At 45.0% G+C, this 18370-nt stretch overlaps 1 protein-coding gene across 1 annotated transcript in view; it reads right to left on the reverse strand.

Moving 5' to 3' along the window:
• Positions 1-18052, reverse strand: part of CHRNG (cholinergic receptor nicotinic gamma subunit) — a 32351-nt gene extending 14299 nt beyond the window's left edge. Inside the window, exons 1-8 of the mRNA XM_056563567.1 lie at positions 18013-18052; positions 9245-9384; positions 7340-7384; positions 7029-7138; positions 4908-5063; positions 4198-4295; positions 3164-3364; positions 2782-2896 (exon numbers count right to left, since the gene is read on the reverse strand). Of these exons, the coding sequence (XP_056419542.1) occupies positions 2782-2896; positions 3164-3364; positions 4198-4295; positions 4908-5063; positions 7029-7138; positions 7340-7384; positions 9245-9384; positions 18013-18052 (905 nt within the window). The remainder of the gene's footprint in view (positions 1-2781; positions 2897-3163; positions 3365-4197; positions 4296-4907; positions 5064-7028; positions 7139-7339; positions 7385-9244; positions 9385-18012) is intronic.
• Between the last annotated feature and the right edge of the window lie 318 nt (positions 18053-18370).

The raw sequence follows: 18370 nt of genomic DNA on the forward strand, positions 1-18370 counted from the left end.
ACCATTACTAACTCACCGCCAAACCTGTCATGCTGGAGGATGTTGCAGGCAGCAGAACGTTATACACGGTATCTCCAGACTCTGTCACGTCAGTCACATGTGCTCAGTGTAAACCTGCTTTCATCTGTGAAGACCACAGAGCGCCAGTGGCCAATTTGCCAATCTTGGTGTTCTCTGGCAAATGTCAAACATCCTGCATGGTGTTGGGCTGTAAGCACAACCCCCACCTGTGGACTTCGGGCCCTCATACCACCCTCATGGAGTCTGTTTCTGACCATTTGAGTGGACAAATGCACATTTGTGGCCTGCTGGAGGTCACTTTGCAGGGCTCTGGCAGTGCTCCTCCTGCTCCTTTTTGCACAAAGGTGGAGGAAGGGATCCTGCTGCTGGGTTGTTGCCCTCCTACGGCCTCCTCCACATCTCCTGATGTACTGGCCTGTCTCCTGGTAGTGCCTCCATGCTCTGGACACTATGCTGACAGACACAGCAAGCCTTCTTTCCACAGCTTGCATTGATGTGCCATCCTGGATGAGCTGCACTACCTGAGCCACTTGTGTGGGTTGTAGACTCCGTCTTATACTACCACTAGAGTGAAAGCACCGCCAGCATTTAAAAGGGACCAAAACATCAGCCATAGGGACTGAGAAGTGGTCTATGGTCGCCACCTGCAGAACCCCTCCTTTATTGGGGACATCTTGCTAATTGCCTATAATTGCCACCTGTTGTCTGTTCCATTTGCACAACAGTATGTGACATTGATTGTCAATCGGTGTTGCTTCCTGAGTGGACAGTGTGATTTTACAGAAGTGTGATTGACTTGGAGTTATTGTGTTGTTTAAGTGTTCCCTTTATTTATTTTTTAGCAGTGTAGAACAAGACCACTTAAAGGGGTACTTCACTGGAAAACATTTTTTTTAAATGAACTGGTGCAAGAAAGTTAAACAGATTTCGAAATTACTTCTATTTAAAAATCTTACCCCTACCAGTACTTATCAACTGCTGTATGTTCCACAGAAAGTTATTTTCTTTTTGAATTTCCTTTCTGTCTGACCATAGTGCTCTCTGCTGACACCTCTGTCCATGTCAGGAACTGTCTAGAGCAGGAGAGGTTTGGTATGGGGATTTGCTCCTACTCTGCACAGTTCCTAAAATGGACAGATGTGTCAGCAGAAAGCACTGTGGTAAGACAGAAAGGAAATTCAAAAAGAAAAGAACTTCCTGTGGAGCATAGAGCAACTGATAAGTACTGGAAGGATTAAGATTTTTGAATGGGGCGTGTCACAAGGGATGGGGTCAAGGGGGCCGCAATATTAGCTTTCGCCTAGGATGGCAAAACTCCTTGCACCAGTCCTGAGGGTGCGTGCTTTATGAAAGCTGAAATGAATTGGAATCAATTGACACAGAGAAAGTGTGATGTCCCAGTATGGGATATAGTCCCGTACAGTACCTGTCAGGTTGAGTCCTTCTGTGTCCTAGGGGCCCTCCTTCAGTGTCTCCCCCATAATAATATATATTATGCATAGTGTTATATGTGTTATGGATAAAGGACCTTTATTTTCACATGATGTGTTCACATGAATTGAACCATTGGCCAATACACAGGAACCCACGAACAGGACACCTCAAAATTGTTGTTGTGGACCTGAGGAAGGTGTGAGAACACGCTGAAATGCATTGTCCAGTTGTACCCTTTACATACGAATAAAATAAAAGAATCCTGTGTATCCATTGGCATCCTGACTCATTTTTACAGTAGCTCTTGGGAGACAGAACCCCCGCATTTTCTGTGCTTCCATTTCCTTAATTCCAGTAAGTCAAGTCTATGTCTGCTGTCACTACCTACAACCCAGTCAAGTCTAAAGTCAAGTCTATTTTAGTCTGTGTGGCTGAACCAAAGTCTATGAAAGTCACTACAAGTCCCAGAAAGCTGCGAGGTCCTTCTGTGTTACTGGCCAACTCTCTGGGATCCTGCCCTAGCTGTAAAGACTATTTCCATCTGTCTACCTCAGTATAGCTACCATTAACCCTAACCTGGTCTTGGACTATTATTGCCCTGCCTAACATTGGGATAGCGGTACTACCGTTCGGGTGGTTAGCGGGAAAACCACGCACTGGCGTCACGAACATTTAGGGGTTAATAACACATTCCTCCTGGGCTACAACATCTGCCCCATCTTAATCCTTCCATTGCACCCCGAGACACCCCGTGGCTTCGCCATAAAAGGTCATAGATTATTGCAGTCTTCAGCAAGTGAGTACAGCCACCTTCACACAGGCACCAGGGAGCTCCAGTATAGCTGCATACAAAGTCATGACTAAGGTGGTCACCAAATAAAAATTACACACCTGAACCGCTAATCAGCAGCGGTACAGTCTGCAGTTTCCAATGGGGGTGCAAATTGACATATAGATATGTATATACTGACAGTTTCAAGAGTAGAAACAATTGCACTCACCCATATGCAAAATTCTTCATCTCTTTATTCAAAAGTGCAGATAACAAATGTGCAGTAGTAAAATCATGAACAAGGACAGCAGAAGCAATATCAGCGTAGTGATGCAAGAAACGGCTGTTGCCGCAGGTATCACGCCCGCTGTCCTTGTTCAGAATCTGGTCACACAACTTATCAATGACACATGTTTACATCCTCCTCTGGTAATGTGGAAAGCTGGGTATCGGGCATACTAAACAATAAAAAGATGAATATGATCCAAGTATCGCAATATATCTAATGAACTAAATTATATAAATCTAAAGCAGATACTGAAGGTGACACTTACTTTACTATGAGCGGCACAGCTGTGGAGGTTTCTGGAATTTTTTTGGCTATCAAGAAGAGAAACACAGTCTGGGCCAGCAGGATGTTGATAGAAACTGTGCACTTCTGACCTCCAGCTTGAAAAAAGAAAAATAATGCAGATTTATTTGAACTGAAACAGAAAATTTCCAAACAATCTGCAAGGAAAATTTCAAGGAAATCTGCACCAATTATAGCAGATTTTGTTGCAGATTTATATTTATATTTTTCCCATTTTAATAAATGTTACTCACTATTTAGGCAAGTTTTGCTTCTGATATAGCTTCAACACAATTGAATTAAACAACGCAAACAGTCTAAGTCAACGGCACTGCTCATAATTAGAGACTAATACTGACTGATACCTTTGGCAGGGAGGAAATACACCAGGACACTGACAAATGAAATGAGTACACAGGGGACAATGATGTTGATGATGTAGAAGAGAGGCTTCCTCTGGATGACAAGATAGAAGACGATGGCCTGGTAACTGATGTCATCTGGAGTATGCCGATGGTCTATGATCTTCTTGGCTGGCATGTGTTTTATTGCCCATTCCCCATTTTCTAGAAATGAAGTAAGAATGGTCACTATGTTTCTAAAATTTGCAGCAGTTCTTTTGACTGAAATACTATGAAATTATCATGTACAGGCTGAAAATCCTACTTTAAAGAAGCCCTGTGGCCAACGATTGCATTATCATAACATAGTTTAGGGTACCCTAAACACATACCTTTTTACAGTTTCTGTATACACCCTTCTGTTCCTGAGATATTAATATTTGTCTGACAATTTAGGAAATTAGTCAGATAGATGAACTTAATTTTAATAATGGGAGTGACTATTAAGTGGTGGGCGGAGTTATACAGTCAGCCATGCGTATTAGGCATGCATGCCTCTCAATGTAAAACATTCACAGCCCTGATTGTATAATCCCACCCATCACCTGATTCTAATACTAGGAGTAAGTCCTAGTATTAAAAATAAGTTCACGCCAATGTGACTGATTCTTCGATTTGTCAAACGAACCATAAACCCACTAATTCCGGAACAGAATGCTGTATTTTGGGCCATTTGTATGGGCCATAAAACAGCTATTAAAGCTCAAAAACAGCCCAGAAATGGATTAATGGAATTAATGAAAAAAATTGATCAAAAGCAAAAACGTCTTAAAGGGTGCGTTCACACGTACATATTTGCTGCTGCAGATTTTGCTGCCCATTGACTACAATGGGTAGCAAAATCTGCTGAAGCAGATCTGCAGCAGTAAATACGCATGTGTGAACGCACCCAAAAACTACTTTTGGGATCAATTTTTAAGGCTTAAAGGGGTACTCCACACCAGTTTGGGGACATAGCCTGAGTTATATAGATACTCTTTCTGTATATTACTTTGTACCTGTGAATGCTTCCGGATCTATTTCAATCCATTCTATTGTCTTCCCTTCGTTCTCTGTCAGGAGTAATTCAATTTCATTGGCACTGTATGTCTGGGACCTAAGTAAAGAGTAATATTTAACTATTGGATGGTATTAAGAGAGTAATAATGATGCACAAGATTACTATTCATTCTGTATTTGCTTGTACGTCTGTCAGCAACAAAGCACAACTAGATGTAAAGATCAATGTACTTCAGAAAATGTACTGGACCAAATATGTTTTACAAATGGCCTCTGCAATATGCTTCTTGTCTGCATATAAGATATATATATATATATATATATATATATATATATATAGTGACAGAGTGTCTGGAGAAGTAGTGGACGGGGTCTATGTGTGCCCAAGGGTCCTCACTTCTGTCATTTAAAAAGCAACCAGGGAAATGTTCAGCAGTGGTCTATGCAGACGTCTCTGCAATTCGGGTTTGTATAAAACCCGTTTTTTTTAGTGCCTGTGTTGCTGGAGTGGGGAGAGAAGGGTGGGCCCCCACTCCATCCAGTAATTCCTTACCACACTTAACAAAATCTCCATCTGATGATTCACCCTGTGTTATGAAGTACATGTAGGGACTTTTTGCTATGTGTTTTATTTTTGGTCTCATATATTTTTATGACATGTTCCCTTTGATACTATTTCGAAATTCTATAGAAATCTAGATATACTTACTGAAAGACCATGGAACAGTTCTGCCAATCAAATGGGAAATATGTGACGACAATGGGGCAATTGCTTTGATAGATGGCAGGAGGGAGCCAGTAGACGGAACCATCAAAAGAAACCAAGGTGTTGGCATACAGAGCAATGTTAAAGATGCCATCTACACTGCACATTAAGAGAAAGAAATTGTTACCACATTTATTTAGAATATCTTCCACAATACATTTTCTTATTTTTTCACACTTTTTCACCTTTGCAGTTGAAGCAAATGATGGTCAGTAAATAACTATATTCACACAGATGTGGGCTAAAGCAGTGTTAGAAAAAGATCTAGTGTGGGGCATACACATCCTAAGGGTACGTTCACACTAGCGGACCCACAGCATATTTTACACTGCAGATCCGCTGCTGAAGGACCCCTGCATGGTGGCTTTACATGTGCCTGACGGAGCAGCAATACGCCGCTACGAGCAGACGCACTGCATGCGCGAGTCGCAGCATGCATGCGCAGTATACTTGCATATCGCAGCAGCTCTCGACCTAGCTCGTGGAGCAGGGAAAGCGGCCGCGATGTGTGTGAGTACACCGTATATGCGCGGCAACTCGCACATTGCCACTCAGAGCAGGCACATGTAAAGCCACCATGCAGCAGTCCTTCAGCGGCGAATCTGCAGCGTAAAATACGCTGTGGGTCCACTCGTGTGAACATACCATTATAGTGGGATCAAGACTGAATTCCTGCCCCAGAACAGATCTCTCCTAGGATCCCCCATTTTGTCAGATCACTTGTGTCTCCAAAGGAAACCCCCAAGTCCTGGATATCACATAGAGTGAATGATATTTAGGTAGTTGCATAGTGGCTGCTGAAGTTTAAAAGGAAGTTTCACAGATGCTGTAAATATTTAGTTATATGGGCGCTGTCAGATACAATTTGATACAACTTTTCATATGTTATAAAGCATGCAAAAGCAGTATGTTTTGCAATTGCTTTTATCAGAAAAATTTTGGTATTTCATACGGAAAAAGACAGTCAAAAAAAGTGGACACCATGAGTGATTGACAGGGCTGCAGGAAGGTCCAGAGCTGCTGTGCTTTCTCCCGGCCCTCTGTGAGTCAGAGCAGAGGGAGGGAGGGGGAAGAGTCATCGCAGTGAGGAGAAGAGAGGGACATGCCCCATGCTTCTGCATGGACAGAAAACTCACTGAGCAATGATGGCAAGTAAATAAAGGTAATTCTGAGAGAAATATAGGTCGTAGACACAAAAAATTTAATGTAATTGATCATAATAAGGTACTGAGCAACATATAACAGTTTATTGTATTTTTTTGGGGGGGAGGGGGGGATCTGACAGGTACACTTTAAGTAAGTTTGGAAATCATTTGTTTTACTGTCATTGAGTGTTCTTAATAAGTGTTATTTATTATGTATTTTATATTGAAGTTTTAATTCCAAGAGACAATGCAGATCTTCCCTTTGGACAGTGCCTACTTAGAAGGGCCACTTTACAATAAACTAACCACAAAGGCTACTCCTGCTGAAACCCCCAAAGATTGACTGCAACCTGGCAGTAAGTTATCAGTTATCCCAAGAGTGTCTCCATAGGAGAACAGTAGCATTATTCACAGCCCAAAGGAGTGGTCTCATAGATAAAAACTTATCCCTTATCCATATGGGAGAGACGAAGATAGCCAAACGGCTCTCCCATAGAGATATATGGAGGGGGCGCGGCGGACCCTGCTTTGTGCGTGGGTCGTGACGCACCGCTCCAGGGTAGAGCCAGGAGGTCGCTGGGGGGTGTAATGTAAATGGACCCAAAAGGTCCTTCAGAGTGAGAGTGAGAGACAGTCAGACATTTCATGTAGTCACTTACTGCTCTGACCAACTTTCTGCTCCTGAACTAATGACCTCCTCTATTAACACAGAATTTCCTACTACAATATATGAAAAGGAGCTTTGTCAACTGGACATCCCCTTTAAGAAATTCTAATCCTGTTTAAGTGAAAATATATGAAAAATTCTTGCGTCATGTGTCCATGGAGTGCTGTGATGAAGAAACCATCTAGTGAATTAAACACCACAAAATCCACAACACTTGTTGTACTTGTCTGGGTGGTCTTGGATATTACTAACTTGTTTTCTAGGCCTATTTCTGGAAGCCACACCATGGTGGAGGGAATACGTGTGGTGTTAATGCCGCCATATTCTTCAGGGTTCCAGCTCAGACGATAATCTTTCCATTGCTGAAAGAACAGTAGAAGAAAGGATCACATGTGGAAGTTAATATGTACAATAGTGGAGGTTAATATAAGCCCATAGTTAATATTCTATCTCAGTTCATTAATGTGGTCAGCAAGCTAGTCAATGACTAACAATCCAGAAAAAATACAAAGGTCACATGGGGACACTTCTTGTCACTATGTCTTCTCATTTAACATACTTACCATTTCAACCCAGACATTGGTGGTCAAGGCTTCTCTTTTTTCATTCTGTAATGGGAATGGAAATAAAATATTAAACCTAAAGTGGAAAGATTAAAGGGAATTTGACACCTATTTCAAATACACTGGAATAAGTGACCTGTTTCTTATTCTGCTAGTGTCCTATGTGAAAAATGGAATCAAGGACACGGCCAATCCACATTTAAAACCACAACACAGTCAAAAGGTCAAAACACTCAGCAAAAATATGAGGCTACCCTAAGTATTACTGTAATTTTCTGTAACTTACTATACAGTAAGTATTACTGTAATGTGTTTTCTTTCTTGTGTACACATATGCTAACAGAGACTAAGAAAGGCTTATAAATCAAGTGTATGTAAATGTTTTATTTATTTTTTTACAAAAAAAGCTTTCTGCAAATGTATTTAAAGGGGTTCTCCTCCCCTAAACAGCTTATCCCCTATCCAAAGCATAGGGGATAAGATGTCAGATTGCGGGAGTCCTGCCGCTGGGGACCCCCGCGATCTCCCTGCTGCACCCGGCATTCGTCTAGGGTGTCGGGTGCAGCGATGGTGGCTCATGACGTCACAGCCATGCCCACTTGTAATGTCATGGCCACGTCCCCTCAATGCAAGTCTATGGGAGGGGGCGTGACGGCCATCACGCCCCCTCCCATAGACTTGCATTGAGCGGGCATGGCCGTGACGTCACAAACGGGGCTTGACTGTGATGTCAGGAGCCTCTGCCCTACATCGTCAGTCATCTGATACCAGAGCTCCGTGCACCAGATGTCTAGGGTGCCGCAGCGGAGATCGTGCGGGTCCCCAGTGGCCGGACCCCTGCGATCAGACAACTTATCCCCTATCTTTTGGATAGGGCATAAGATGTCTAGGGGCCGGGTACCCCTTTAAGCAAGAAAAAAGTTTGGTTTATGTTCTACGTGTTCTGTTTTCAGTATCATTCACCTGAGAAGCAGTTCTGAGATAGGGACATGCTGGGGTATACTTCCACATCCCATTCTCCTGGGATGCCAACGTCACAAAATATGTGCGGTATTAAAGGGATATTCCAGGAATTTTTGTTTATTTGACTATGCTACAGTGGCAAGTTAGTGTAGTTCATAATATAGTGTCTGTACCTGTGTTTGATTGCTGGTTTCACAATTTTCATGTGATCTTTGCCCCGATGTTTATTTTTAACAGCATACAAAATTAGTTTTGTCTTAGGTTTTCCCAGATTTTAGTGCGGCCAGAGACATTACATCACTAGTCTGGTGTTAAAAGGAGCCTGTCTGCTTCAACGAGTGGAGCGACCACTGGGTGGGAAGGAGATTGTACTTCACAGCGCTGCAGGGAAATGTAGTTTCATGAACAACATGCATAGCTCAGCTGTACTGCAAAGGGTGGGGTGAGGGAGAAAAGTGACCTCACACTTACAAACAAGGAATACTGGGACTTGCAATTAGAGGGAGGGAACTCCAAAAGGAAATATCCATTTCACAAAAGAAGCTGCAGCATTATGGTGGACTCACAACTTGTCCCAGGACAAGCACAGATCTTTCCTAAGCATGTCCATTACTATCTGGCAGGTAAGTACTAAAGTCACCTTATGGTTGAAGCTCCTTTAGAAGATAAAACAAAGGCCGATAAGAAGCCTAACACAAAATGATTTCTCTGACAGACTTTACTGATATATGAGGGGGTAGAACACAAACTAAACCTTTTCTTAAAATAGCAAATTATGGTGAAAGTGTTTTTTTTTGGACCATAATAAGTACTAAGCAACAATAAAAATTAAAAAAAAACTCTTTTAAGGCTGCAAAGTTTATAATCTGGGATATGTAAAACAGGACAACATGTAAGTAATGTGTGACAGCTAATAGTACTTGTATTCAGGACAGCACATACCAGTGAGATGAGATTTGTAAGGGTTAATTTTAGGCTGACACTGATAATGTCTGAATCTTTCTTCGCAGGACGCAAGTCCCTGTTGTAATTCTTCATCAAATGACTGAGAAGCTTCTCCTCCTCATTGTGGCATAAGACAGCTAGGATGGAAATGATAGAGACAATGCTTTTTAGAATGACAATGACTTTATATTTCTACAGGAATGTTACATAACAACAATTACCTCCCTGAAGACCTTGCTTATTACTTAGTAAGAGAAATGCGTTTGCGGTATATTTGTGGTATATTTTGCGGTATATTTTGTGAGGTTTTTCTAGGCTGGCCGAGCCCTGCAGAGTCCGGTTGTGTTATACAAGTTCTGAGAATTGAGAACATGACCTTGTGAATTGGTGACCACATCTGCATTTGATCTGTAGTATTTTGATTTAGTTTTGTGGGTGACAGGACATCATATACACAGCATTTTCGTTTGGGTTTTAATTGACCAATATAAGTTATATTTTAGACCCTCCTGTTAGATACTTTTTATTTGTGTCCTTTTTTTGTTAGTTTGCTGGGAGATGTTTGCACCACGTGGGGTCTGGCATGAGACCTTTATCATAACCACCCACTAGGGTATGTTACAACTTACCCAATGCCCACATGTAAATGGTATCAATAGGAGTAAATTGATGCAAATTGTTGAAATTATGGCATGTGGCAAATTACATTTGCTCAAAAAAAACGGCACAGATGAATTACTAAATCCCCCTACCCCCTATAATCTGATTCCACATTTTAGATCTCATGAAGTCTAAATAAGAATAAGGGTAAAACCACACTGCAGCTTATACTTCAGTAGTAAATTGGCTGACGCATTTTAGCTGCATGTGGTCGACTGTTCACCTTAAAATAACATGGTGCAACAATGCATTCCCTTTTGTGTCTATTTCTGGGAGACTGACATATATATTGCGTCTATACACAGGTGTATATATATGTTTGGTCTATTGAACCCTATGGCTATGCTGCAGGTATGCCACAGTATACATTGGAATTCATTTTTTATGTATACCAGTGACATACAACTAAAACATGATATGAACAGCACTTTCACACACTAGCATTACTGGACAAAGCCGAGTAATATTTTAGGGTAATATCTGCAACATATCCCAAATGTCAGCTATAAAGATATCTATGAGAACACTGCTTTAAACCCCCCAGAGTTTAGCATTCAGAAGCCAAAGAAAGTGAATTATGCAGGTCACGATTATTGCTATGTATCACTTAATATTAGTATCTCTTAGTTTTCCTCCTATCCATCAATAGCTGTTGTATTGACATTGCTATTATTGCCTTGTTTGACTATATCTCTGTATGTTTACTGTATACCAATGCTGTTTTGTGATGCCCTTTTTGGACCGCCCTGGATTAGGTTCGTCCTCATATGCCTTTTTTGTTCTTTGTGTTTTATTTTAGTCTTTTCTTTAAAAAAAAGTTTTATTTTTATTTAAAACTGTACAAACTATTTCACTCCATTGTTTATATACTAATTCAGATATATTTTGCTTATAAGGAATGATCACTATTCTTTTACAGCACTACGGCTGTGCTGCTTCATAAGCCATGAAGGTAAAGCAATGCTTTAAGGGGTTATACCACCACTGTAATGTGTGACATATTTATAGGATATGCCATAAATGTATAATTGGTGGGGATAAAACTACTGGACCCTCCACCCATGACTAGCATCAAGGATCTGTAGCACTTATTTCTTCATAAGAAACTAAACGCAAGAACAAGGGGCACAATGGGAGGTTAGTTGGGGATAAGATCAGAAGCAATGCCAGAAAATATATGTTACGCCGAGCGCTCCGGGTTCCCGCTCCTCCCCGGAGCGCTCGCTTCTCCCCCTCCGCTGCAGCGCTCCGGTCACGTCCTCTGACCCGGGGCGCTGCGATCCTGCTGCCAGCCGGGATGCGATTCGCGATGCGGGTAGCGCCCGCTCGCGATGCGCACCCCGGCTCCCCTACCTGACTCGCTCCCCGTCTGTTCTGTCCCGGCGCGCGCGGCCCCGCTCCCTAGGGCGCGCGCGCGCCGGGTCTCTGCGATTTAAAGGGCCACTGCGCCGCTGATTGGCGCAGTGGTTCCAATTAGGGTTATCACCTGTGCACTTCCCTATATTACCTCACTTCCCTTGCACTCCCTTGCCGGATCTTGTTGCCTTAGTGCCAGTGAAAGCGTTCCTTGTGTGTCCCTTGCCAGTGTTTCCAGACCTTCTGCCGTTGCCCCTGACTACGATCCTTGCTGCCTGCCCCGACCTTCTGCTACGTCCGACCTTGCTTCTGCCTACTCCCTTGTACCGCGCCTATCTTCAGCAGCCAGAGAGGTGAGCCGTTGCTAGTGGATACGACCTGGTCACTACCGCCGCAGCAAGACCATCCCGCTTTGCGGCGGGCTCTGGTGAAAACCAGTAGTGGCTTAGAACCGGTCCACTAGCACGGTCCACGCCAATCCCTCTCTGGCACAGAGGGTCCACTACCTGCCAGCCGGCATCGTGACAGTAGATCCGGCCATGGATCCCGCTGAAGTTCCTCTGCCAGTTGTCGCTGACCTCACCACGGTGGTCGCCCAGCAGTCACAACAGATTGCGCAACAAGGCCAACAGCTGTCTCAACTGACCGTTATGCTACAACAGTTGCTACCACAGCTTCAGCAGTCATCTCCTCCGCCAGCTCCTGCACCTCCTCCGCAGCGAGTGGCCGCTCCTGGGATACGCTTATCCTTGCCGGATAAATTTGATGGGGACTCTAAGTTTTGCCGTGGCTTCCTTTCCCAGTGTTCCCTGCATCTGGAGATGATGTCGGACCTGTTTCCCACTGAAAGGTCTAAGGTGGCTTTCGTAGTCAGTCTTCTGTCCGGAAAAGCCCTGTCATGGGCCACACCGCTCTGGGACCGCAATGACCCCGTCACTGCCTCTGTACACTCCTTCTTCTCGGAAATCCGAAGTGTCTTTGAGGAACCTGCCCGAGCCTCTTCTGCTGAGACTGCCCTGTTGAACCTGGTCCAGGGTAATTCTTCCGTTGGCGAGTATGCCGTACAATTCCGTACACTTGCTTCAGAATTGTCCTGGAATAATGAGGCCCTCTGCGCGACCTTCAAAAAAGGCCTATCCAGCAACATTAAAGATGTTCTGGCCGCACGAGAAATTCCTGCTAATCTACATGAACTTATTCACCTAGCCACTCGCATTGACATGCGTTTTTCTGAAAGGCGTCAGGAACTCCGTCAAGATATGGACTCTGTTCGCACGAGGCGTTTCGTCTCCTCGGCTCCTCTCTCCTCTGGTACCCTGCAATCTGTTCCTGTGCCTCCCGCCGTGGAGGCTATGCAGGTCGACCGGTCTCGCCTGACACCTCAAGAGAGGACACGACGCCGTATGGAGAACCTCTGCCTGTACTGTGCTAGTACCGAACACTTCCTGAGGGATTGTCCTATCCGTCCTCCCCGCCTGGAAAGACGTACGCTGACTCCGCACAAAGGTGAGACAGTCCTTGATGTCTACTCTGCTTCTCCACGTCTTACTGTGCCTGTGCGGATGTCTGCCTCTGCCTTCTCCTTCTCTACAGTGGCCTTCTTGGACTCTGGATCTGCAGGAAATTTTATTTTGGCCTCTCTCGTCAACAGGTTCAACATCCCAGTGACCAGTCTCGCCAGACCCCTCTACATCAATTGTGTAAATAATGAAAGATTGGACTGTGCCATACGTTTCCGCACGGAGCCCCTTCTTATGAGCATCGGATCTCATCATGAGAGGATTGAACTTTTGGTCCTCCCCAATTGCACCTCGGAGATTCTCCTTGGACTTCCCTGGCTTCAACTTCATTCCCCAACCCTGGATTGGTCCACTGGGGAGATCAAGAGTTGGGGGTCCTCTTGTTCTAAGAACTGTCTAAAACCGGTTCCCAATAACCCTTGCCGTAACTCTGTGGTTCCTCCAGTAACCGGTCTCCCTAAGGCCTATATGGACTTCGCGGATGTTTTCTGCAAAAAACAAGCTGAGACTCTACCTCCTCACAGGCCTTATGATTGCCCTATCGACCTCCTCCCGGGTACTACTCCACCCCGGGGCAGAATTTATCCTCTCTCTGCCCCAGAGACTCTTGCCATGTCCGAATACGTCCAGGAGAATCTAAAAAAGGGCTTTATCCGTAAATCCTCCTCTCCTGCCGGAGCCGGATTTTTCTTTGTGTCCAAAAAAGATGGCTCCCTACGTCCTTGCATTGACTACCGCGGTCTTAATAAAATCACGGTTAAGAACCGCTACCCCTTACCCCTCATCTCTGAACTCTTTGATCGCCTCCAAGGTGCCCACATCTTCACTAAATTGGACTTAAGAGGCGCCTATAACCTCATCCGCATCAGAGAGGGGGACGAGTGGAAAACGGCATTTAACACCAGAGATGGACACTTTGAGTATCTGGTCATGCCCTTTGGACTGTGCAATGCCCCTGCCGTCTTCCAAGACTTTGTCAATGAAATTTTTCGTGATCTGTTATACTCCTGTGTTGTGGTATATCTGGACGATATCCTAATTTTTTCTGCCAATCTAGAAGAACACCGCCAGCATGTCCGTATGGTTCTTCAGAGACTTCGTGACAACCAACTCTATGCCAAAATTGAGAAATGTCTGTTTGAATGCCAATCTCTTCCTTTTCTAGGATATTTGGTCTCTGGCCAGGGACTACAGATGGATCCCGACAAACTCTCTGCCGTCTTAAATTGGCCACGCCCCTCCGGACTCCGTGCTATCCAACGCTTTTTGGGGTTCGCCAATTATTACAGGCAATTTATTCCACATTTTTCTACCATTGTGGCTCCTATCGTGGCTTTAACCAAGAAAAATGCTGATCCCAAGTCTTGGCCTCCTCAAGCAGAGGACTCCTTTAAACGACTCAAGTCTGCCTTTTCTTCGGCTCCCGTGCTCTCCAGACCTGACCCTTCCAAACCCTTCCTATTGGAGGTTGATGCCTCCTCAGTAGGAGCTGGAGCTGTTCTTCTACAAAAAAATTCTTCCGGGCATGCTGTCACTTGTGGTTTTTTCTCTAGGACCTTCTCTCCAGCGGAGAGGAACTACTCCATCGGGGATCGAGAGCTTCTAGCCATTAAATTAGCACTTGAGGAATGGAGGCACCTGCTGGAGGGATCAAGATTTCCTGTTATTATCTACACCGACCACAAGAACCTCTCCTACCTCCAGTCGGCCCAACGGCTGAATCCTCGCCAGGCCCGGTGGTCTCTGTTCTTTGCCCGATTTAATTTTGAGATTCACTTTCGTCCTGCCGATAAGAACATTAGGGCCGATGCTCTCTCTCGTTCCTCGGATGCCTCAGAAGTTGATCTCCCTCCGCAACACATCATTCCACCTGACTGCCTGATCTCCACTTCTCCTGCCTCCATCAGGCAGACTCCTCCAGGAAAGACCTTTGTTTCTCCACGCCAACGCCTCGGAATCCTCAAATGGGGCCACTCCTCCCATCTCGCAGGTCATGCGGGCATCAAGAAATCTGTGCAACTCATCTCCCGCTTCTATTGGTGGCCGACTCTGGAGACGGATGTTGGGGACTTTGTGCGAGCCTGCACTATCTGTGCCCGGGATAAGACTCCTCGCCAGAAGCCCGCTGGTTTTCTTCATCCTCTGCCTGTCCCCGAACAGCCTTGGTCTCTGATTGGTATGGATTTTATTACGGATTTACCCCCTTCCCGTGGCAACACCGTTATTTGGGTGGTCGTTGATCGATTCTCCAAAATGGCACATTTCATCCCTCTTCCTGGTCTTCCTTCTGCGCCTCAGTTGGCTAAACAATTTTTTGTACACATTTTTCGTCTTCACGGGTTGCCTACGCAGATTGTTTCGGATAGAGGGGTCCAATTCGTGTCTAAATTCTGGAGAGCTCTCTGTAAACAACTCAAGATTAAATTAAATTTTTCCTCTGCATATCATCCCCAGTCCAATGGACAAGTAGAAAGAATTAACCAGATCCTGGGTGATTATTTGCGACATTTTGTTTCCTCCCGCCAGGATGACTGGGCAGATCTCCTTCCATGGGCCGAATTCTCGTATAACTTCAGGGTCTCTGAATCTTCCTCCAAATCCCCATTTTTCGTGGTGTACGGCCGTCACCCTCTTCCCCCCCTCCCTACCCCCTTGCCCTCTGGTCTGCCCGCTGTGGATGAAATTTCTCGTGACCTTTCCATTATATGGAGAGAGACCCAAAATTCTCTCTTACAGGCTTCTTCACGCATGAAGAGATTCGCAGATAAGAAAAGAAGAGCTCCCCCCGTTTTTTCCCCTGGAGACAAGGTATGGCTCTCCGCTAAATATGTCCGCTTCCGTGTCCCTAGCTACAAGTTGGGACCACGCTATCTTGGTCCTTTCAAAATTTTGTGTCAAATTAATCCTGTCTCTTATAAACTTCTTCTTCCTCCTTCTCTTCGTATCCCTAATGCCTTTCACGTCTCTCTTCTCAAACCACTCATCCTCAACCGTTTTTCTCCCAAATCTGTTCCTCCCACTCCTGTTTCCGGCTCCTCGGACGTCTTCTCGGTCAAGGAGATTTTGGCTGCCAAAAAGGTCAGAGGGAAAAATTTTTTTTTAGTAGACTGGGAGGGTTGTGGCCCTGAAGAGAGATCCTGGGAACCTGAGGACAACATCCTTGACAAAAGTCTGCTCCTCAGGTTCTCAGGCTCCAAGAAGAGGGGGAGACCCAAGGGGGGGGGTACTGTTACGCCGAGCGCTCCGGGTTCCCGCTCCTCCCCGGAGCGCTCGCTTCTCCCCCTCCGCTGCAGCGCTCCGGTCACGTCCTCTGACCCGGGGCGCTGCGATCCTGCTGCCAGCCGGGATGCGATTCGCGATGCGGGTAGCGCCCGCTCGCGATGCGCACCCCGGCTCCCCTACCTGACTCGCTCCCCGTCTGTTCTGTCCCGGCGCGCGCGGCCCCGCTCCCTAGGGCGCGCGCGCGCCGGGTCTCTGCGATTTAAAGGGCCACTGCGCCGCTGATTGGCGCAGTGGTTCCAATTAGGGTTATCACCTGTGCACTTCCCTATATTACCTCACTTCCCTTGCACTCCCTTGCCGGATCTTGTTGCCTTAGTGCCAGTGAAAGCGTTCCTTGTGTGTCCCTTGCCAGTGTTTCCAGACCTTCTGCCGTTGCCCCTGACTACGATCCTTGCTGCCTGCCCCGACCTTCTGCTACGTCCGACCTTGCTTCTGCCTACTCCCTTGTACCGCGCCTATCTTCAGCAGCCAGAGAGGTGAGCCGTTGCTAGTGGATACGACCTGGTCACTACCGCCGCAGCAAGACCATCCCGCTTTGCGGCGGGCTCTGGTGAAAACCAGTAGTGGCTTAGAACCGGTCCACTAGCACGGTCCACGCCAATCCCTCTCTGGCACAGAGGGTCCACTACCTGCCAGCCGGCATCGTGACAATATAATTTTACTCAAAGAATAGTACATACTCGGAGCAAACTTTCAACTGTTGTGCTTGGTAAATGCACGGTAAAGGAATGCAAATATTCCTAGGATAAACATCTATCTATCCTAAGATGCAATTATAAAGGAAATAATATAAAGGCAGACTAGATGGGCCAGCCTCCTAGCTGTACTTAGGGACCCAGACATTATAGTGGGTCAACCTGGTGTATCCAGAGAAAAGCCGGGCATGACTGTTGGGTGCCGAACATTCACCCTAATTAGGAGAAAGCTAGATCCCATAATACTGCATATCCTATCCATAGGTCTTATGTGTTAGTGTTAAGGATGCAGGGCGTACCTGTACGCCCTGCGCCCGGTCCCGGTATTTAAAATGGGGCCCCACATCATACCGGGTTGGTCCAGGCTGCTAAGGATAAAAACTTCAGAACATGGGGCAAAAAATGAGTCCTCATACCGGCCCGTACGCGGAAAAATAATAAAGTTATAGGGGTCAGAAGATGAGAATTTTTAACGTATACATTTTCCTGCATGTAGTTATGATTTTTTTCAGAAGTCCGACAAAATCAAACCAATATGAGTAGGGTATCATTTTAACCGTATGGACTAACAGAATAATGATAAGGTGTCACTTTTACCGGAAAATGCACTGCGTAGAAACAGAAGCCCCCAAAATTTACAAAATGACATTTTTTCTTCAATTTTGTCGCATAATGATTATTTTTTTCCGTTTCGCCGTGGATTTTTTTTTTTGTAAAATGACTAATGTCACTGCAAAGTAGAATTGGTGGTGCAAAAAATAAGCCATCATATGGAATTTTATGTGCAAAATAAAAAGCGTTATGATTTTTAGAAGGTGATGAGGAAATAATGAAAATGCAAAAATGGAAGAACGAGTCCTTAAGGGGTTAAGTGTTATCACTGTAGGTGATTGTAGGGACACACACTTTGTATGACTTTGTATTAGTTGCTCCTCATTTTTCTTAGTTGCTTTTTGGTAACACTACAAACCATCTCTTAATAAGCTCTAATATTAACCCAATACTAAAACTAAGGGACAAGGTATTAGCCACTATTATATGACATGTAACAAAGCACAGCAGGATTGCAGCTACAATTCACAGTGGAAGGAAGACCAAGACCACAACTCCCAAGCATTAGTGATCGAGAGAACAATTCCAGACATGAATACTTCCTTTCTTGTGATGATATGGTTAATTGATACCTGTATGTTAGTCCCACGTACATTATAATTCATAGACACATGCGGTGAAGGATCAGGTGAGGACCTACCTGTGAAGCACAGGGAGAGTAACACAATCACGCTGTCCATGCTTTCATCTCATGTCCTCTGTGTGGAGGGGATTAAACCTCTCGGCAATGTCTGGAATGGTTATTTTAGGGTCTGAGCAGACCTCTGGGACACTATCACCAGCTGTCCCCGGAATAGTCAGCTGTTAACACCAAAGGACAAAGGGAAATAACAATGTCCTGCATTACTGAAACTGGTGATGGGATCAGAAAGTGATCGGGAACTGCAATGTATTCCGAAACGCGGTCGTCATGAATATCATCAGATATCATCTGCTATGGGATTGACCGTCATTTCATATCGATCGGGAAACCACACACATAATACACTCACACTTTT

This window comes from Hyla sarda, chromosome 3 (assembly GCF_029499605.1).
Source record: "Hyla sarda isolate aHylSar1 chromosome 3, aHylSar1.hap1, whole genome shotgun sequence".
Classification (NCBI taxonomy): Eukaryota; Metazoa; Chordata; class Amphibia; order Anura; family Hylidae; genus Hyla; species Hyla sarda.